Source organism: Solea solea, chromosome 11 (genome assembly GCF_958295425.1).
Source record: "Solea solea chromosome 11, fSolSol10.1, whole genome shotgun sequence".
Lineage (NCBI taxonomy): Eukaryota > Metazoa > Chordata > Actinopteri > Pleuronectiformes > Soleidae > Solea > Solea solea.
The window spans coordinates 5,520,505-5,543,333 of NC_081144.1; the positions used below are offsets into that span (position 1 = coordinate 5,520,505).

At 41.6% G+C, this 22,829-nt stretch overlaps 2 protein-coding genes across 5 annotated transcripts; one reads left to right on the top strand and one right to left on the bottom strand.

Moving 5' to 3' along the window:
* Nucleotides 1–13,347: 13,347 nt before the first annotated feature.
* Nucleotides 13,348–16,636, bottom strand: slc52a3 (solute carrier family 52 member 3). 2 transcript variants are annotated; one of them, XM_058643175.1, is made up of 5 exons: nucleotides 16,502–16,636; nucleotides 16,298–16,375; nucleotides 14,281–15,371; nucleotides 14,028–14,151; nucleotides 13,348–13,799 (listed from the first exon to the last, which is right to left on the bottom strand). In XM_058643175.1, exons 3-5 carry the CDS (start codon nucleotides 15,285–15,287, stop codon nucleotides 13,590–13,592), a joined length of 1,341 nt encoding a protein of 446 aa, XP_058499158.1. In that variant the 5' UTR covers nucleotides 15,288–15,371; nucleotides 16,298–16,375; nucleotides 16,502–16,636; the 3' UTR covers nucleotides 13,348–13,589. The 2 variants fall into 2 exon arrangements, with proteins under 2 accessions (XP_058499158.1, XP_058499157.1); XM_058643174.1 differs by lacking the exon at nucleotides 16,502–16,636 and having other exon boundaries at nucleotides 16,298–16,438.
* LOC131468674 (ubiquitin-conjugating enzyme E2 variant 1-like) lies at nucleotides 16,589–22,768 on the top strand. Of its 3 annotated transcripts, none has more exons than XM_058643182.1 (4): nucleotides 16,589–16,716; nucleotides 18,846–18,994; nucleotides 19,704–19,829; nucleotides 21,677–22,768. In XM_058643182.1, exons 2-4 carry the CDS (start codon nucleotides 18,950–18,952, stop codon nucleotides 21,821–21,823), a joined length of 318 nt encoding a protein of 105 aa, XP_058499165.1. In that variant the 5' UTR covers nucleotides 16,589–16,716; nucleotides 18,846–18,949; the 3' UTR covers nucleotides 21,824–22,768. The 3 variants fall into 3 exon arrangements, with proteins under 3 accessions (XP_058499165.1, XP_058499163.1, XP_058499164.1); XM_058643180.1 differs by lacking the exon at nucleotides 16,589–16,716 and adding an exon at nucleotides 17,133–17,241; XM_058643181.1 differs by lacking the exon at nucleotides 16,589–16,716 and adding an exon at nucleotides 17,469–17,496.
* Nucleotides 22,769–22,829: the final 61 nt, after the last annotated feature.

Below are 22,829 nucleotides of genomic sequence, written 5' to 3' on the forward strand. Positions count from 1 at the left end.
CACAGTAAAATCCCAGGTTCACCACCAACACCACTCTCTGAACTATATCAGGGACCCATCTCAGCCACTCCATCACTCCTTTCGGTTACTGCCATCAGGCAGACGCTATAAAGTCCCACTGGCCCTTTATTTTATTTATATAAAAAGTCCTTTATTCCCTCTGCAATATCCACCCCGAACAAAATCCAACAGCCATCACGCTGCACACGACTTTATCTGCCGTCGTAGCTCTTGTAACCGTGTTTCCTATTTTACTGTTTTTACCTTGTGAGTTTGAACGTGTCTTGAGAGGCTCCAATGTGTTGCCTTGTATTGTTTCCGTTTGAGAGTGTCGAGTGTACTGTATTTCATTGCAGCCGTTTCAAAGGGAAACTTCTGTCACTGATTGGGACAGACAATAAGTTTATCTATCTATATTACAGCAGCGGGAGTAGAGCTTTGATTCACACAGCTCCTATCGATCATTTTTCTCTCTCTCTCAAACACACTGACAGCAGACACATCTGTACAGATGTTTAGAGATGCGTTTGTATACAGCCTGCAGACATGAGATTTTTAATACCAGGTGTAAACAGTCACTACTTGTGATCAGATCTCTCAGGACAAAGTGTTAACACTAGGCCTTTGGTACATAACAGTTAACACAATGACGTGGATTAGAAACCTTAGACTTACATATGAACAGATCTTTGCTGTGACAGGCAACACCGGTTTAATGGTCTCGCTGAGTAATCATTCGTGGGTCTCCGCTAACCTTAAGCACATCGATCCAGTTTGATAAGCCTGTGAGCAGAGGTTAGAGAAATGAATCATCCTTTAACTCACACATGCATGCCTCATCAATAACAGGAAAAGGGACAGGCTTTCATTTTCTGTTTGTAATGACGCCTTTCTTCATTAATTTGGCTGCAAGTCTTCGCTCTGGAGATCAAAGGTTGTTTCCGGAGCAGATGTTTGCTCAGAGCTCTGTGGGCCATAGGAGGCAAATGCACAAGGCCCAAGGGGCTTATGTGCCCTGGATGTGGAATCATCTTTTGTAACTGTGCTGAAATGCCTTCCTCCTCCACTGGCTATGAATGCAGGAGACAGCCACAGGCAGTTTGCACCGATAGAGAGAAAGAAAGGACAGAAGATACTCCAGAATGGAGATTGGCATTAGAAATGTGGGGGGAAATGGAAGAATAGTTTGACATTTGCAAGAGAAAGTGGAAAATAGTACATCTTGACCAATATTTGCCACTTCCCTGATAAATCTTAGCTGTGGCATGATTACATTCAATGGGCTGTGGTGGAAGACATAACTGGAGGCATTTTAAATCAAATGTTTTACAAGTTTCGAACATGTCGACATGTCAGTAGGGGGAAAATGGGACATAGAACAGTTCGGTCAGTCTGAATTGTGTCAGAAATGTTTTATAGTTCTTTTAAAGTTTCCTTGAAAAGAAGGCATTCAAATTGACTCATCGTGTAAACACGATAAACACAATTTTATTGAAAAGCATCAATATCCATGATTAAAGAAAGTATTGTGGAAAACATACCTCCTCTATCCTCATTCACCTCTGAATTCCCAAGGCTCATTTTGAATAAATGTGTTTTTCAATGTTTGGGGGATTTACTTAAACTCTTCTGCAGAGGCCTGTCTTGTTTTGAAGGTCACAAACTAAAGTATTAGACAAAGTTAATAACTGACGTGATGAATTGTGGAATCGTAATCAGTTTTTACAATTGATCCTGAGGGCTACATCAATGTCTGTACCCAATGTTGAGCCAATCCCTAATAGATAGTTAAAAATGTGTTTGTGTGAACTATATGGTGCACCTGAGGGAAAAGACGATTACCACTTCAGGTGTTGCGATACATTATTTGGCAGCCATGAAAGTTTTTCCAAAATGTCACAGCAAGTCCTCGAATAGTTGTTGAGATATCTTCCACGTTACACACTTCTCGTGTAGTTGAAAGAAATGCTTTGACTACAAACTTTATCAGAACCTCGCACATACAGTATGTGTCATTATACGACTGTGAGCGTGCCTGATGTTTTTTTTTTTGCTGAAGGTGACTTTCAGACGTTACCAGAGCAGCTTCTGTCACGGCCGTGATAGTTGTGATAGTAGTGAAGTTGTGTCCACCGTTGTTCAATAAAGACAAAAACGCTGACGAGAGAGAGCGACAAAAGCCTTGGCCAAGAGCTCCATTCAGATCGGGGCTCTGTAAAGCTGTGTTTACACTGAGTGTATCGTTATGGTATATGTTTTTTTGCATTTCCATTAGGAATAGTACCAAAATAACTGGCCCCAATCCATTTTTTGGTAACCTTCCCTTGGGGTACCAGAGTAATGGTACGGTACGGTTCAGGTGGAGCTGGAGCTGAGCGTCACTCCCTTGCGACCACTGTTTCACCCGCAGTCTGTTCTCGTACAAAGCTTTACGTCATGTTGAGACAAACAGCCACAAACCCAACCTGTCCTCCAACTGAAACACAACCTCTCTAACACTTACCGGTGCGCTAAGAACATACCTATGGGTCGTTTTCAGGGGTTGGCCAACACGACCCATAGGTATGTTTTTAGCACACAGGGCTAGGCAGCAAGTTACAGAAAAAATGAAAAATGAAAAAATGAGTGTGTCGCATGGAATTGTGTGTAAATATCTAACTTGGGAGTAGAACCCATGTCGATCACACCTAAGTACAATGCTGTAACTACTATGAAAACTGCCGGTGGAAACCTCATCAAAACGACTTTATGACAGCACACCCAAGGTACCAGATTTCTGTTATTTATACTACCACTAGGGGCGCCTATTTTAAAAAGGTACCCATTGATTGCAATTGCTGCCTACGACCCACAGTTGCTTTTTGTTGTGTCCACAAACAGAGCAGGAAATGTCATGTTCTATGTCGTGTTGTAATTGCACCAGTACAGCGTCACACATACATATCTGGTGGACACAACCTTTGTACACCGTGTGCACACACCCCGCCCCACTGTTCCCAGTCAAAAAGTGGTTGGCCACGTGAAATGGACTGGAGGACCGTGAGTTTGAGACCTCTGAATTAGATGGTGTACTGTTTTAGCGAATGCATGTGATGCAATATTTGCATCATGTTTTTTGATTGGCATTTTCCAAAATCTTTTGACATTTCTGACACACGATGCAGCCCTATTCAAAGTGAATAAGGAATGTTTCAGTTCAAACCTCCTGCGCATGTAAGTGCATGCAGGGCTGTAACAATCAGTAAATTCTCCTTTCTTTTATTTGCTCTGTACTTACACGATCGTATGACCACCGACACGGACAAGACATGCTGTTGCACGGAACAGGATGCAACGCTCAAATATAGAGTGTCACCTTTTGTCCATGGAGTGCTGAGTCAGTTGTCACTGACAAGGTCTCCTCGCCCTGCTTTTGCCCCGACAGCTGAATTATTCATTAAAGCAGAGAAAAGCACAGGGGACCCTGCTAATTTCTCAATGGGATTGTTGGCTGTCCTCGCGGTAGGCCGTCCAATGAAAAGACAAGCCCAGAGGGTGGGTTTGGAATGATCTGTGAGTATTTTACCCAATATATTTATGAAATGGACATCACCCTCAATCCACACAATTAAAAGTGCTCTCAGTGACGCATTGACTTGTGGCAGAGCGGGGGGATCTTGTGTTCCCTGAACAGATATGGACATTAGCTGCTTTCAAGGACACTGGTGATGATGATGATGTTGTGTGTGAGTCGGAATCAGACCCACGCAGATTTATTGAGTGCACTCACACACCATCAGATACATTCAGCAGCGACAGCTCAGGACGGGGACTCTGCCAGTTGTCGTCATCACGGAGAGTGTGTCTGTGTTTGTGTCCTTTCATAACTGGCACCGGGCCAATGAAGCGTGCAGAGGTTAACTTAGCATATGACATTCTCTGCAGCACCAAATCCCCGTAATGAACTAAATCGCGTTAAAGAGAGAGCGCGCGGGGGGCAGAGGGCAACAGTATGAACATGACACATTACTGTTTTTTCCACTTACAAAGCAGAAGTGCAGCCATGAGACGGATCAATAATGTCTATAAGATAAAACATTAAAGTTTAAAAACCCCACTCTGGTTCCTGCCAAACAAGAACAAGCAACTCCACTGATACCAATTAAGAGGGATTACAAAAAATCTAATGTCAAACACATTTCATAGAAGCACACAGAAACATTTCATTTGATCTCATTTTAATCACAAAAGGAGGAAACGATGCAGAACAAGGCCGCGGAGCAACAGTGCAACACATGCGTCTTTTCTATTATTCATTAATTATTTACCCTGTTTCTTATATATTATGTACATCAGATAGGACCAAGGCCCGCACAGCGTACAACCCTGAATCAGGTTACTTATCGCACATCTAAAAGGTTCAATATTTACAAGGTCAGTGGTTACTAAGAGCTCCACGGATGCACTTACTCTTCACGGTAATGCACGTTTAAAATGCTTAGATTAAACACTGCGTGTCCCCAGTTTAGATTTACAAAGTTGTTGCCCATTTGTTTCATGCCTTTTTCCGCCTGGTGTGTTTGTTATCTGCTTTTATGTGCGTGTTTTAAATATTCATCTCAAACCTAGAAAAGAGCCCTTCATTAATATTTTCTTTGGACTCTCCCTGTGACTGTAACATCCTCCCCCACAAAACAGGACTGAAAATGGTACAGTTTGTAAACGTGATAATATTAAAACAGCCTGTTTACAGGTCATTTCTTTGTATGGCATCAATAAAACAATCATTGTAACCATAAATAGCACACCCTCTGTATTAGATAGTGCATGTTTCCTCTTTGAAATACTTTTAAATAAGATACACTCAATGATTGGTTGGTGTACTGGTTAATACACCAGTATATGTAGAAGCTAAATGCTAAAATGTGATTATTAGAGATAAGATAAGGTCAGATAATCCTTTGTTCTAATTTGCAGTGTTACTGCAGCACACAATCACAACAATGTGGAAAAGTAGAGATAGTATAAGACTATTAAATACTATTAAATATGTGCAAGGCGACAAATGAAAACAAGGTAAACTGTAACATCAGCGATTCATGGATATTATTGTATTAATGAACTTTCGAAATGTACTGTTTTATACGACAGAAAAAATAGTAAAGCATGTTATTATTTCTTGATTAAGACGTCAAATTATAGTTATTTACTGGCATTCCTGAACAGAAAAGTTAGATTTAGAGGTTGAATGTTATGCTTCATTCATTTCTGACTTCTCAGAGATGAAGCCCAGGGAGCTGGCTCAAATTTGGGTAAAAAAAAAAAGGTGAATTCAGTTTGTTATAATAAAATGTTTTGTTTTAAACAAGTTTTGTTTTGTTTTTTGAAAGATTTCTAAATGTTTTATGTTTTCTTGTTTTTATAACTGTATGTTTACACATTTTGCATTTAATGCCACCATCGAAAGGCTTCTCTATAACATTCTCAGAGAAGTTCAGGCACTCATGAAATTATAATTGTGCAAACTCGGCAGGAAATAGAGACCTGCTGTTACAGTATGTATAAGAAAGAAGGCATCTTTACATCTTTACGTCTGGTGATAGAAGATAAGATAAGGTCATGATACACTTGCGTTTCCCTGCAGCTCTTTATACCCACCTCTGTTTGGACTAATTACACACCTCACGTGTTTACCGCGCGTGTTTGTCACCTCTCTCTGCTTTAAATATCACTTTCATGACTGCACAGAGTGAGAGAGCAGCACCGCTGGGAGCAGAGATGTCAAACGGGCGTTAAAAAAAAACACAAATCACAGATTTTCTGCAACCTCCCACTCCTAACACACACACACAGAAACATGCCAACCTGTGCACTGGCACATTCGTCCACAGCCAACACATCCTCACAGCAACAGATGGACGGCCTTAAGGCAAAGCCTGAGAGGCTCCTGTATGTGTGTGTGTGTGTGTGTGTGATTGCTAAGATCAGGTGTGCGTCGACACAAAGGCACCTCCTGCTCTTTTCAAGTATCAGGGTGATACTAGCCTCGGGTTAAATGGAAACACAAAACAACAGTGGCATCTGTGGCAGGTAATGATCCCTTCGACGAAAAAATCTGGATAATGACATACCTCGACCATTTGTTGCAGTTAAAATCACTGCTGCTCGTTTGGAGCTCCACGTGTGTCCTGCAGCAACATGTGCCGGAGCATGCAGAGCGGATTGGTCCGGTTAACAACCAAATACAGTATCATTGCTCAGCACCTTTTATCTGTTGCCTGTTCAACCTGCATCAGCCACACACTGCAGAACATCACATACAGAGGTGCACCAGCCACTGAGCTTATTACTCTATGTCTTATTTGCATAGGTATGTTTTCTGTTATCAAAATAGTACAAACAATTGCAAGGTTTTTAGGGTTTTTAGTAACTGCTTGTCCTTGTACTGTCCTCTCTGCCTTATCTGATGTTTTTAAGCCAGTGACTTAAACTTGTATTGTTTTATTGCTGTATGTTTTAGCTTGTTCTTTCTTTCTTGCTTTCTTTCGATCGTTTGATCTATTCCATCGTTCGTTCAATTGTTCTATGTATCATTCTATCTATGATTCTATCAATTGTTCTATTGTACTATCGATCTATCAATCTATCGATCGTTCTATTGTTAAAACTATCATTCTTTCTATTGTTCTATGGTAGTATCGATCTATCGATCGTTCTAACTATCTATCTATCTATCTATCTATCTATCTCTCTCGCTCTCTTTCTGTCTGTCTGTCTGTCTGTCTGTCTGTCTATGACATGTGTCACAACAATAACGTGACCATTTGCTTTACTTTCCCGGAAAACAAATCAAAATACAACCTAAAATGTATAATTTGTGCAATTACTTGAAACTTTATCTAACAGATAAAAGTTGAAGGACAAAAGACTGTTTGCAAGACCAAAAAAGTAATGCCGTTCTGGAAAGTTCCACACTTAGCAGGTTAAACGGTGACAGGAAAGGGTTCTGAAAATGAGGTGTAAAAGGAGCATCTACCAAAGGTTTAGTCTTGGCAAGCAAAGGTGGGTCGTGACTCACCATTTTGTGCCAAACTTAATAAGACAATGTTTCTCAGTGCAAGGGTGCAAGCAATTTAGGTCTCTCACTCGACACAGCAGATAATATTTTTGGAAAGATTCAGGGATTCACAGGGGAATCTGTGAACATCGAGCAGTCAGAAGGTATTGCACTTTGGAAAAATCATTGTCATTTAACACTCCATCCAGAAATGCAACCTGAAACTGTCACAGAGAGGACACCCCTATTTCCATTTTGTGCAGAAATCCTTCTTCCAGACTTCATGAGAGTGGAAACTTGGTCAGATGAGTCCATGTTTTCATTAGTAAAGCAATTTTTAATGGTGTGTTGCAGGCATCAATCTCTAATCTCTAAGAGAATTAACTTAGCACATCAAATCTTTTCTTTGTCCTTTCGGCTGTTATAAGGTTAACTTGAATGAACAAATTAGAGATTTTGGTTTTTATTTCATTTTCCCAACTTTTGGATTTTGGATTTAAATTGTAAATTTATACAGCCTTTAAACCTGTAAAGCACTTTCTAACTTTGTTTTGAAACAAGCCTCACAAAATGTATTATTAATATTATTGAAGACAGTGAATAGCTTTACTCCAGATGATTATAATGCCACTATTAGAAGTGTAAATAAGCAACAGTTCTAAGCAACTGTATTTTTAGCAACTATTTTAAGTTTGCAGCATCAACTCAAGACTCTCTGATAGAACAAATCTTTTTGAATCAACTTCAAGGCATGTGTACATCTGACAGCTAGGACGAGGAAATGCATAAAAGATTGTGCGTATCACGGTTTTTATTTGGCATTTCGTGCCAAAGCATCTGAGAAAAAACTGTGAGAACAGGAGTTATGTGAGCTGCATAATCTGACTGAGGCACAGGTAGTTTAAGTGAAGCCAGATAAGACGGCGTAAGGCAAACAACAACACATCATCACACCCAATACATTCTTCACTAAAAGCTTGACTGACATGTTGGAACACAATCTCCACCTGGCTATGAGTGATCCCATGTCATGTTTCCCCCACAATGCCACCGCGGCGTGGATCAGACGAGCACCCCGCTACACACAGACTCAAACATCCACACCCAGTGTCTCTCCTTGATCCGCTCTCCTCTGCTTTTGCTTTAGTAAACACGATAATAGCGGTAATGTGTCCGTGTGGGCTCCGTGCTAACGCTGTGGCTGTCAAAGGCCATCATGCCCCTTCAAAGGATGATGGCTCTCTAAAGTGGGCTCTCTCGGCAGCAGCCATTTTCCACTTGACTGGCCCCACACACGAGGGGGACTGGTAGCCCCTAGCAGCTGGGCTGGTCACTGGGGGGGTGGGCAGGAGGAGGAGGAGATGAATAAGTTGGATGAACGTAAGAGAAAGGGGGCTAATAACACGATGGGAAGGGCTTCCATATGCATCAAATGGTGGTTTTGATATTGTCCTAACATACACCCTCTGATGAAGTTCAGATTATCTCAGGTGTGTTTACCCATGTGGTATAAGTACTGAAATATTCTACTCAAGTAAAAGTACCACTATTTTGATAACATTTTACTTTAGTACAAGTAAAAGTAGCATGTTTAAAATCTACTCAGAGTAAACAGGGTTCTTTCTTGTATCGTGTGAAAAGGGGACACACATCTCACATGAACTGTTTTTTAATTAAATCAAACCTTTACTAATTAAAGTGCTGACAAAATTATGTAAACTCATAATGTATCAGTCAAAATGGGTCAAAGGTCACAAATGCTTTGACTGGCTCACTTACTCACCTAAATTAGCGCCTGTTCACCTGTCCTCATCGTTCACCTGTCTTCATCGTTCACATGTCCTCATCGTTCACCTGTCTTCATCGTTCACATGTCCTCATCGTTCACCTGTCCTTATCGTTCACCTGTCCTTATCGTTCATCTGTCTTCATCGTTCACCTGTCCTCATCGTTCACCTGTCTTCATCGTTCACATGTCCTCATCGTTCACCTGTCCTCATCGTTCACCTGTCTTCATCGTTCACATGTCCTCATCGTTCACCTGTCCTTATCATTCATCTGTCTTCATCGTTCACATGTCCTCATCGTTCACTGCCAAAGTTTCCGGTGCATGAATTTCATTTATTTATTTTATGTTAAATTAAAATTAGTTAATACTTACGTAAAAGTAAAAAAAAACTCATAACATACAAGTACACAAAAAACTGAATTTCAGCAACGCGAGTAAGTGTAATTCATTGCAAAACCCAGATGAGCATGTTCTTCGTCTGCTTCAATTTATGGCAGCACAGCAGATTCTGGTGTCATTTCTGGTGCAAAGCTAAGACCAAGGCCATTAGTGATGAATGTTTGGAGCAATCGTTACTTTTTAAAACTTCGGACAGTGCTCAATATTTTTTGTATTTCACGTGACTTCATTTGACTTCAATTTTAAGGACAGAGATGGATGTAGCTGCTGACGTTAAGATCTACATATATATAATTAGTCACCTGTTTGCTTGTGTTGTGGTGGTTGTTTTCTGTATTGTGTACTGATGCTGCCGTCTTGGACAGGTCTCTCTTGAAAAAGAGATTTTAATCTCAATGAGACTTTTCTTACCTGGTTAAATAGGATATATTGTATATATAGTAAGGAGAGTGCCGTTAGTCACCTTTTGTAGCGGGTTCACCTTTGTTTTAAAAATGACATTCATGGGTTTTAGTGTGAAAAGGGCTTTACTCATTATTACTTGTCATCAAATACCCAAGGTCTATTTTCATTGACCAGCACTAACATAAAGCATTTTTTTGTGTGTCAGCTGAAACACTTTGTGGCGCTCCTTGATGAGAAACAGACTGCCAATATCTCACCAGGAACTGGAAACAAAAGCCCATTGAGATGTTGTGATAAGACTGATAATTCAGTGAGTGTCTCTTGGCCAGGCAGTACGGGCTTTGTGTCAACACTGCAGGTCTGGTCAGGACTCACCCGGGACACCGAGAGCAAGATGCATTTTCATAAATCATTTCTTGACACCACATCAAGGTTATGTGGCTGGCAGCCCGTAGCTTGTAAATTGCCTTTGCATTGACAATGCACGGGATTTCCATTGGGATTTATGTAGTTCAGTGGCTATTTATGGCTGGGAAATTAGGATGACCTTTTTCCCCAAACTGTGATAATGATGTGATTAATATAAACTAATTCCAGTTAAAGAAAATGCCTTATCTTTATTTAGAAGCCGTGAGCATTCAGAGATGCTAGCTTTTGTTTCCCATCCATGATGCACTGGCTCTTTACTACCCAGTGTGAAGGTAATAATTAGCTCACTACAGCAGGGTAACAAGTTTGCACCCCCGTCCTGCTGCGCAGCACTGTAATTGGTCCCCTCATGTGGCACAGTCGGGCCCCAGAACAAAGGGTTCCCAGAGGGGGAATCTATGCTGACCCATGCTGAACCCTCCACAACAATGACAGGCAGGAAGCATTTACATATGCTGACAGACTTGTCTCTTCCTAGGGTGGAGTGCTAGGCACTTCATTAAAGCAACATCAATACCTGCTGATGGAAACTAGGGAGGGGGCCTGTGTGCATCACTGTCTGCTCCAAGACATGATAGTGGAATGACATAGGCCTGTCACATTCAATTTTGAATAAACAGACAGCATTTATTAAATGAGGTGTGGGTGGAAATTGATGGGAGAGAGGCTGCGAGATGCTGTCTGAGCTGCGGATCGTCTGCATGCATCAGCAATTGGTTTACCCACAAGCTGTTCACCCGAACATCAGCTGCCAAAATCTGTCGGCCTGCGGGTTTACCCAAGCGAAATTTTCACAATTTCCGTCGCGTTGCTTTGTTATTGTTGACCTAAAAATAACTTGCTTTTCCTTCCCTTTAGTGTGGCCGTGCTCCTGCCGTGCTCCGTCAGAGGTTTACAAGCTGCTCAGACAGCCCTGCACTCATGCATCACAGCGGCGGGATCGTGCAAAGTCAGACACAGGTGACATATCTGTCGATTCAGCAGCCCGACTGCCGGAGCGGAGGTGAGTTCGTTCATTCATTGCATTGCGGTGTTGTGAATTCACTCTCTTATCCAGTTACAGGAAGGGTAAATCCTCCTTCCCTTTGACACGCTGCTCATTTAGCTGAGAGGCAGGGAGAACGGCTGCAGGGAGGGGAGCTGAGGTGGAGTGGGGGAGAGTGGGGGAGTGTGCTCTTTGGGAGGTGTCGTCCTGAGCAGATGGACCTCTCAGTGGCGTAGTAAGTGGAGTCTTCACATGGCAGAGGAGACTGCAGGATCTCACAGGAGCGGGTGCAGCATCCAGGTGGCCGCAGCCCCTCCTGTCCAGCTGGAGCAGCGATATGGGACCATCTGACACTTGCAGGAAAAACGATACACTTTTCTTTCTTTGTTTTATCCCAGACACAAAAGCCCTGAGCCAATCAAGGAGCTCAGCTAATGAAGCTGAGAGAAAATCGCTTTGATTACATGTAAGCACTCAAGGTCATGTTGGCAACAAGAGATCAGCATTCACATTCAGGTGGACACTTTCATGCAGATTATTTTTTGGTTTCGTGACAAAAATAGAAATATTTAACACACGGAGGTGATTAAGATTTCATACAAGCCCATATATTTTCAAATGTGCATCATCTACTGAGCACAGTGATTTGTGTACAGCTTACACATGCTGCATTGTAGATTCAACAAATCCAAGTGAGAAAGTCCCATCTGCTCTCATCCTCCACTGATCTCAGGCCCTGGAGGCTACATAGGGCTAATTGTGGCCCCATTTTCCCTTCCTTATCTTTTTTGTTTTTACTCAGTGCTGGGGTCATGGAGGCTCCCAAGTGACCAGCGGCAGGAGCAACAGCCAATGGCCCCTGCTGAGCATCAGTAATTAGAGCCCTTCTCTCCCTCCTCCCTGTGCTTCCCTACAGACCCAGGCCAGGGAACCTCTCGCTCTCCTTCTGAAGGTTACGGGGGGCAGAGAGAGGGAACAGCTGCTGGCGGGGTAACCATCCTCCAGCTCCCATGGATGACCAGCATCTCTCCCGTCTTTCCTTGGTGGATGTGCAGCAGCATCTCTGAAGGCGATTATGAAGGCTTGATCCAGACATACACAGCATCGTCTCCTGCCATCTGGTTTCTGGCTCATTGTTATCACCTTCATGCGACTAGTTGGTTATATGTTAATCTATCGGTGGTTCATTATGACAAACATTTAAATTAGAATTCCAAAAGGTGCTGCAGCAAGACACGTCCACGCATCGCATGACAATAAATTACAGTAACTGGGCAATAACATTAGCATAACCTGTAATAAATGCTGCCTTCGAGAAGCTCACAATCACCAGTTTAATTGAAAATGAATCTATCTGTTGCACTGTGTTATAATCCGTCGACAGGCGTGGTGAAAAAAGTCCTGCTTTGAGAGCTTTAATGTAAATGTAGTAACATTAAAATGTCGTGTCAGTGGTACTTTAGACCCCTTTTTAGAATCATGTGCACAATATTATTACTATTTAACAAGACATAATGACTACTTTATACTATACTACTTGATAAAACATCATAGTGTATTATATCTATAAAGGCAAAAAATATTCCTTCTGAATTAGTGAAGTGTCAAATAACAGAAGATTAACAATTAACCATGTATTTCACTGACAATCTTTGAGTATATCACCATTTTGATAGACATAATAGATAATTACATCATACATAGATATATTTACCGTTGTGTCATATTGTTTACATTCTCATATGCATCTGAAGACATTTACTGTGCATTATATCCCACTTTTATCACTTTTGTCATATTCAGAGAGGTAAAACATATTTTTTATGACTGTTTCTCATTTTATATTTGCATGGATTTGGTTTGAAGCTAAATATCCCATATAACAGGTGTTTAAACGTCATCATTTCTATTTTATTTAATTTTCTCATGAAGGCAGAGTACACATTTTATGGGCCAGGATTGGTGGTGGCTTCTGCAGTGTGGGGAAAAACTGATGTTAGAAGTGTGCTGGGGCCACCTAGTGGACAATGAACTGAAATAGTTTCATGGACGCTGCAAAGCACAAGAGGCAAAGGCAAATGAAAAATTAATTTACTATATTTAATAAACGTAGACATTAATTAAGTACAAACACGGTTTAGGAAGTTAAATCTGCAAAAATCATAACTTTAGAAAAACAATATATGTTATAGGAAAATTACACCTCATAAAAGCACTAGTTAACGTGTTACTTATTTCACAAGCAGTTTTTTATGTGTTATAGTTTGTAATCAGATTAAACAGAGAAAGTACAAGTTTAAGAGGTGTTGACAGGCGGATTTTTATAGGTGTGAGAGGGGATGGGAAAAAACCATGGCAGCAGCTGCTGCTCTCTAGTCGTTCTGCTACTAAGCTAAATTCACTGGCCCCTTCATCGCCCCCCACATATGAGAACTGTGTCAGTCGTTTCAGTAAACTCTTGGCAACCACCTAAATAACAACAATGGCATGACTTGTGTCCGTCTCCAGGTGCCTTCCAGTGCCGTGGTTCCCAGATTAAAAAGCCATTAAGGACAGTAAGTGTTACAAAAGTCTCCCGGCTTAAAGAGCCGGTAAACATTTATCAGTGGAAACATGGTGAGTGAGCCGACAAGAGAGCCCATCTGTGCTGCGGCTCCACACCAAACCAGGGCACTGTGGCTCCGGTCTCTCAGGATGACGCCCACCATTACTTTGACGTAAGACAGTGTTCCAGTGAAGAGGAGCCATGAAAGCACCTGGTGAGAGCACAAGAAGAGAAAAGACTCAGCACTTAACCTGAATGATCTGCACGCCTGCTGAAACCTTAGCTACAGACCAAAAAAACAAAGTTACCAAGTCACCCATTATGAAAGGAAGCACAGTTGTGCAACACTCAGGTGTTCTATAAAGGCGGAGTTGAACTTTGCCACAATTGTTTCCCCACTCAAGCCACAGATACATGTTAATTAGTTTATTTTACTTACAATGACCACTTCTCCCATCACAGTCCCCTGAAGCAATGGACATGGACTCATAGCTGCCATAGCCATGTTATAGCTGCCAAATCCTGTCCCTAATGTTGTCAGTAAACCAAGGAACACCAGTGACCTGTAAACAAACAGCAATAAACATCAGTGGTTTCCTTCTTTTCTAGAGATAAGATAAACAAAAACTATGTAAAACTATGTAAACCATGTATGCTCCCTTTGATAAAATAATATAATAATAAAATTGTACCTGTTTTGGAAGAATGTTGCAATGGTGCATGCCATTGGGTTAGCCACTGAAGCCAAAGTAGCAGAGAGGTGAAAGGCAAGGTTCCCATAGGGCATACAGGAGTATGTCTGCACAGACGGCAGCAGGCCGTTGGTGGCGGCATTAATCCACACCACCATAAAATAGATGAAGATCATCTGGTACAAGGAGTGTTCTGGACCATCCAGCAGAGGCCTGCTCTGAGCTGCACCCTCACTCTGGCCTTTCACAGCCTCTCCTTCAGCCTCTACTCCAGGGTTATCCAGGCCAGAGCTGACTGACGCCCCAGTGTCTGACACAAGATTTTCAGTGGACGGCTCGGCTGTTCGAGGGAGCCTGTTTAAAGCGAAAAATGCAGCCAGGCTTATGCACATCATGACCGCTAGGAAGACAAAAAATACCTCTGTGGAAAAGTTTGGAGAGAGATACTCTGTTTGTAAGAACCACACATCCTCGCCCGTGTTATTTCCCACAGTCTGAGAGGAGTTGACACACTTGGCGATGCCCACGCCTTGTGCCAGAGCAATGATGGCAGGAACTAAACCACTTAACCCTTCCCCGATATAAAACGTTGTGATGTAGTTGGCTGGGAGATGCATCATGAAAGGCAGGAAGGTGACCGAAGAGGTGCAATCGACCAACGACAGAAAGAAGGTAAGGATGAAAAAGGCAGTGCTATATGTTCCCCCGGCCACAATCGTAGTCTTGTGCCAGAAGAAGACCAGCATGATGCAGGCCAGGATACCAATGGAGAGGATAGTGTAAATTACAACATTCTCTTTTAGACGACCCGGGCACAGTTTATGCATCAGAGTGACCAGCAGAGGTCCCAAGTTGGCCAGTTGGATGATGACAGTCAGGTATGAGGGGAGATCCCAGCCCTCGGGGAGAGTATTGACGATGAGTGGTAGTTCCACCCACAGGCCATTTACTGCCACCCAAGAGCCCAGACCAAAGGCACAGGCCAGTATATGGATGAGCAGGGCCATTCTGAAATTGGGTGAGTCTGATGAAACCCCCGAAGAAGACTAAACAGTCTGGCCAAATGGATTTGATTCCGCTGTGTGTAGTGCCTACAGAAACAAAAAATTAAGGCAGAAGCATTATTTTAACAAAAATGAGCAGTGAAGGTTATACCTCAGCTCCCTCTTGTTCTTTCTCTCCACCTCTCCTCTGTCCATCATTTTTCCTTTCACCCCAACCGGTCGAGGCAGATGGCCGCACATCTTTGAGTCTGGTTCTGTCAGAGATTTTCTTTCTGCTCTATTATATTGTTAAGATTTTAGCCTTACTATGTACAGTGCTTTGAGATAATGTACGTTGTGATTTGGTGCTAGTGCTACACAAATACATTTAATTGAATTGAAGTAATCAGGAAAATAATCAAGATTAATTGATAACGTTTATATAAAGCAAGGCCTCCAGGAAAAGGCTTATTCTAAGGCTACAAGTTGTACTTTACAGCAATTATCCACTTGTGCAAACATACTTATGAGGTAGTATATTCAACTTCTGCCAGTAAACCATCCTAAATGTAACTAAATGGACCTCTAAAGCAAGACAAGGACAAGAGTCTTTCTCTCATAGATCAAGCAGATGTGAAATCATGATTGCCTTAATAGAAAAACCAGCATCACTTGTCAGATAGGTTGAGCAGACATGAATCAAGCAGCTGATACAGTCTTCACATCCTTTTCACAAGCACCATATGCACTTCCCTGCATCTGTATCTTGGCACTCTTGTGTCTGCCCACACCAGTCTCATAATGAAGGTCATAAAATGTTGTAAACCCCAATCATATGATTTGTCATTTCTATTCAAGATAGCCGTCACTAGTGCTGCTGTGAGGAAGAAAAAACAGGAACCTGTTGTGCTAAACAGTGTGATCACATGATATCATTTTGAGACAATGTGGTCCAAGTATAAATGTTGTTTGCAGTGTTTACCATACAATAATGCAGCAAATATGCCTCATTTAAGGCCAGGGAATGTACTTACAAGTGTCTTCGGTCCCTGGAGGTGTTGGAGACGCCTTGCTGTCATCTTCTGTAGAAGTCAGTGACAGATCTCTCTTGGCTGTTGTTACACACACACACACACACACACACACTCTGATGAAAATCACATGGCTCCTGGGTAGGTCAGGGTCCACCGCAGCCACGGATCAGCAGCACTAGATAGCAGAGGGCAGTGAGCTTTTACCTTGCTGCACCCACGTTGTTATTAGGTCACGTCAGTGAGGCTCCTCGATATCCACTTGACAGTTTTTACCTCAATGCCTGTTCAAGTAAAGAAAGTAAAAGTGCCTTAGGAAGAAGTTTCCTGTTTCCACACCCATTCAGATTCAGCAGGGGGAGGTGCGGGAGGAAATGTCCAACGTGCTCATCTGTTATGATGACTAAAATCGAAAAAAGATAGTAGGTTTTTAACTTTTCTTTATTCTTAACGGATAATTAAACAGGACAACGTCAACGTCGCCTTTACGTACTACATAAGTACGTAAAGTCTGAAGACACAGACACATATTGTATAACTACATGTCCACAAATCCTCTAAGAAACCGAGGGCGCCGGAGACCAATAAAAACCCGTCTGAGATATGCTTGTACCGCCAACTACTGGCCTTAAGTGTTACTGCAGTACAAACAAAAGATGGATACTCGTCACAATTTATGGCAAGCTGAAAAACTGTAGTTTTGACTTGTCAGAATGACGTCACAGATATCTCTAACTACACAATTCATACTCGTCACAATTAAATCACGATTAGTGTAAATGACGTCCCATATGATCTGTAACGGTGATTTCAGATAGTCAAACTTGGCTTCCTCTGTTTCACAACAGAGGAAGGGACTGTGCACGCGACCGCACCGTTAGCCACTATAGCAAAGCTACGTGCGCGTGCCCGTAGTAGCGACAAGATGGCGGTCGCCGCCGGATCAGGTAATGTCTTAGAGAAATTAATAACCGTAAATGTCTGTCGTTGAATTATTGGCTCAGTCAATGTTCGCGGTTTAGCTGTTAGTGTTTGTGCTAAAGTTAACTGTCCACTAACGCGCCTGCTGCGTGTAAAAGCGACATGCTAACGCAGAGCTGCAGCTGCCGAAGAGAATGAATAGGAAGCTAAGCTAACGTAAGTCGAGTTGAATGGAAGGACATGGCAGTGTGACAGTCGATAAGAGGAAATGCATGTCGTCTGTGAGTATTTCATACGCAAGATGTTGGCTTTTATTTAATGAACATAGGAACAGTGATCTGCGCTGACGCTAGTGAACCGTAGCACCACCGCCGTTGTGTCCGGGTGATCATTTGCGGAATAACGGGTTAGCGACTCAAGACAGCGGATGTTTGGGAAATTTGGTCATTGACATTAAAATAAAACTTGATCAAATGGTGTTGAGATCACGTCCGGCCTTGGTGCATGGTGAAGGTTGGGTGATGTGGTTGTAAACAATTCAACATTTTTTGCGACTCTCAGTTAGTCGTGAAACCGTGACCCAGCGTTTTAGAGGAGGCACCCCGAGCTCGACTGCTGCATCAGCTGGCAGCGCGGCTGTGTTTGCATGGCTCAATGCGGCTGCAGCATCATATCTCACTGCGGAGGCCAAATGATGCAGCACTGCTGGAGCCAGATGTTCATTAAATCAGGGGAATAACATTAAAAGAGAGTCTGATGAAATCTCAAATCATTCGTGTCTTTGCACACATCACACTGCTGCCAGAAATATTTTTTTCCCCTGACGCATTAGGCAGATTTGTTGCAATCTGCAGTCTCACCGTTAGATGTCTCTAATTTTTACAAACTGGACCGTTAACACAACAACACCTTTAAAAACAATACATCTAGTGGTGGTGACTACACTACAGAACCTTATCAGTGTCCACTCTGGCTAAGTTTGCCATGTGACATAGAGTAGTTATGGGAAGATACCACTCTTTTGTGTCTGATAATATTAGTCTGATGCTGTTAATTTAGACCATTTATGAACTATGAATGAAGCTGTTAACAACACATTTGTGTTGAGTCTTTTCAAAGTCATAATTCTAAAAACAGCCCAAAATTAAAATATCTTTTTAAAAAAAACTTTTTTACAGTCTGTGCATAGTGAAGCATGTAAAATATGTATGTATATGCATATATAGATATAGATTTGTATATATGTATATGTATATGTATATATATATATATATGTGTATTGTATCCAATTTTACATTGTTATCTGTCCCATATCTGATCCAGTGATTTTGACCTTTATCAGACCAATACTGATTCCCGTCCCTATTATAGAGGAGTTCTATTTTTCTGTGTTTGAAAGCCGAGCCACATATGTGGGTACGACTACTCTGTTGGTCTACTTGCCATTGTGTTCTTGGGCAAGACACTTAACCCCACGTTGTTCCTGCGTCCTTGAAAAGATCTCTTTTCAGGAGAAAAGAAGCCATTGCCATATTCATCACTTCTGAGCAAATCACGCGTTGAAAGCTCATACATTTATTTCTGCGAGTCGTTTCAATAGCAAGCTTGATGTGTTTGGCCACACATACAGGTGTTAAAGTTCCTCGCAATTTCCGGCTCTTGGAAGAGTTGGAGGAAGGCCAGAAAGGTGTGGGAGATGGGACAGTCAGCTGGGGTCTGGAGGATGATGATGACATGACCTTAACACGGTGGAGAGGGGTCATCATTGGCCCTCCAAGGGTGAGTGGAGCAAATTTTATTTTTTTAACACTTAAATGTTCATTGCACTTTCCTCATCCTTCAAGACAACATGTAAGCTGTGAGTGAGTGCCTGCTTGTAATATAAAGGAATAGTTCAGGGTTTTTGAAATGTGGTTGTAAAAGGTATTGACATAATGCTAACTGAGACACATTATTGTATCCACTCAACAGAAGACTCATCTAATAAAATCTACACCTGCTTAAGGCTAAGATAGTTTTAGAATATATGTCCTGCTTTTTCTTGCCATTAAATGGAAACTGAAGTTTGTTTTGCATTGTAATCTCACGCTCTGCACCAAAGTCACTGATTTTACATCGCTGCACACAGGATGTTGATGATCCACTGCTGCCTCCATCACCTCTATCAACTATGTGATGTGACTATGAATCCACAGGAAATACACACGTTTTTGTAGTTCATCACACCCCTCAGTTTTCTAGCAACCCTATCGCATATGACTGTGTTAAGTTACTTGAATTTAACACAGAGAAAATTCCTTTACCGTGACAACCTCAGTCAGACAAGAGCTAGCTCAGACAATTCAGAGTTTAAATATAAGTCACAACTTGGATTGAGGGCACTTTATTTCATTGTTTTCACATTTGTTACTTGCATTTTATATTGTTTCACAGTTTTCTGACGCTGCTCTACAGAAAACTCATGCCCTCTCACTTTCTCTGTCCACAGACGAGCTATGAAAACAGGATGTACAATCTGAAGGTTGAATGTGGGCCAGGATACCCAGAGTCTCCGCCATTTGTCAGATTTGTGACAAAAATAAACTTGAGTGGTGTGCACAGCTCCAACGGTGTGGTATGTATACTGGCTACTGTTCTAAATCAATTACCCATTTTGAGACAAAACTTTTCGATTTTTAGATTTCCTCAGTGTACCACAAAAAAGCACCAAAAGCGTCTCCTCATAACTGCAGAAAAAATTCTAGAAATTCATTGAGGAAAACTTACTGAACACAGCCACAAACTGAATCAAGAGTAACTAGATTAAGGCTGCTCAGTTTCCCAGTGTCAGTACCCTCCTCTGTCTTTTTTTAAATTTTTTTATCATGAATCCAGATCCTTATCTGCAAATCTATATAACCACTAAAATCAAATAACGTCTTTCTCTGGGACATAACTCACATTCCTGAAAAAATTCACTTCACTTTTCAAGTTATGCTGCTGACAGACAAACGCAGCCAAAAACTCAATCTCCTCTAGTAATGTTTAAAATAGAGATGCAGAGATGATTGGCATTGTATAGTAACTGTCATAGTGTTTCATGAATTGGATTGTTATTATGTGTTTACACCAGCTTGATAAATGTTGCTACATGCAATAAATCATCCAAGTTTATTTGACATTCAGTTTTTGTCTTGAATTTAATATGGAGTTTATATATCATTTCGTATTTACAATATACAGTAAAGGTGCACTGCTGTGCTGACACAACATGCAGATTAGAGAGGCATTGGGTTTGTATTATGAGACTGTTATATATATATTTTATCGGATTTTAGAGAAACCCATATCAGTCGAGTTATTTGATTAAAAGTACGGGTGGAACAGTTCACAAAGTCCGTGGTTTGGTTCATATCACGGTTTTGGGGTCACGGTTTTCGGGTATTTTTAACACTCTAAAAATACCATGTATCAGATCTATAGCCTAATAATTAGATTTTTTTATCAGATATTCTTAAGGAACATGTCATGCAATCATGCAAAAACTGAAATAATGAGGCAGCTTGATTAGGGATTAAGCACATCATTGTAACAATCCAGAGATTTTGAAACCGTAAGAGGAGAGACATAGCTGCATATACACGTTTATATGTTGATTCTAGTTTCCATTCCATTCTGTCACTTTTTGTGTCAGTGCTTCAGAAAGATGCTCACTTGTGTGGCTTTCATTAAGTGGGCGGGTCTGCAAAACGGAGCTTTTCATCTCCCACTGAATTCATGTAACAGTTAGAAAACTTTCAGTGGCCCTGGAGGTTCATCCATCTGTTGTAAGAGCCACGTAAGCTCTGTCAGACAATTCTTTGACAATTCATTGTCGTGTCTCTTCATAAAGTTCAGGAATTACTGTGTTGCTGAAGTGACAGCGGGATGGAATATTATACCACGGCTCAAGTACTTCATCATCAATCATATGCTGAAATCCTGCACCCTCCACTACGGCATAAGGCTGCATATGTTTCGCTTTAAACACCCCCATTGCTTTCCGTATGCTTGGTCTGACTTCTCACCGAGTGCCTGTATAAATACTGTGGGGAGCAGAAGTTGCTTACCCAACTCTCTCTTCCGTGTGCTGTCACACTGGGGTGATGTCTCTGCAGATGCGGGAGTATATTTGAAGTGTTGCTGCTAGTATAAGTAACACGTGTTGAGGTTCCTGTCTTCTCTTGACATTTATGCAACTGACCTGCAGCACTTAACAGTACACGCCTCGGATGGTACACATGTGTCCCGAACCGTGACAAGCGTACCGAACAGACGGGACAGATTTTTTTTAATGAACAGTTCCACCCCTAATTAAAAGGTAGTACCCCAGTTCAGGTCTAACATTTTGCCCCAAAATGTAAAATCAGAGATGGACTATCAGTGTCTGTGATTCTCCTGGGCGTGTTCAGAGTGCATCTTCTCTTGTTCTCTGTTGTCCAGGTTGACATGCATGCAGTGACTCCACTGGCAAAGTGGCAGAACTCCTACAGCATCCGGATAGTGCTGCTGGAGCTGCGACGGCTCATGACGTGCAAGGAAAACATGAAGCTTCCTCAGCCACCTGAGGGCCAGATCTACTCCAACTGAGCCCCCTCTACTTTTAACTTTTTCTCATTCCCTCTCTCCCCCCCTCCCCACCCAACCCAACTCTTCTTTTACGCTTTTATCCTCTTAACCCCGATAATGAGCTACGTGACATTCCACATCCTGTCTACGCCATGGCTGAGCACACATACACACACACATACACAGACAAAATGAGCTGTCATGAAACCCATTCCAGGCCTCACGCTCGCTCCCTCCTTCTCTCATCACTGGAGCTCTGGGTGGACTTGATGTGATTAGGCAAGGTGGAGTCCTCAGTCCACGCCAGATATAATCATTCAAATACTGTACATCTTACTAATCTTTTTTTTTTATTATTATATTATTATTATTATTATTTGTTAAAGAAATGCAGATTGTACAATAACATAAATAATCTTATTGAGTGTACCTCTTTTGTCTGCTGCCTTTTTGTAACATTGCAATTGCCACTTACCATCTCTGACCATGGTTCATTAGACAGTTTGATGTTTTTTGTCAGGAGATGACCTTTGTCGTATAAAATTCCATAATCAAATAACTTGGCAAATGGTGTTAAGAATGTCTTACGTCATAAATCTAATTAAATATTTTCGTCATTGTGTGTTGACATTGGCTTGTACACCCATAGTACTCGCGTGATTGTGGCTCAGGTGCCTGGTAATGGTCACCTTAGTTTCACATGGATTTTGAAAGGACTGTCCAAACTGAACTCTTTAGCTACACCATTATATCTGATTGTTATATGCATATTAGCATAGTATGCATATCTTCTGTCGGTCTACAAAAGTCCCAGTTTAACCATGCTTGAACGTAGAAGTGAAATCAGCTACCTCTTTGGTCCAGTGTATTGTCAGAACAATAATCAGACTTGTGAAACTGCCTTGGCTTCTTCATGTCTTTCGTTTTTCGCTTCCTTCATAAATCCTACTTCATGCTTTTCATGCATTCGTGTCTTTGTGTCACACAATTATTGATCATATGTGCGGTCTTTACTTACATATATATA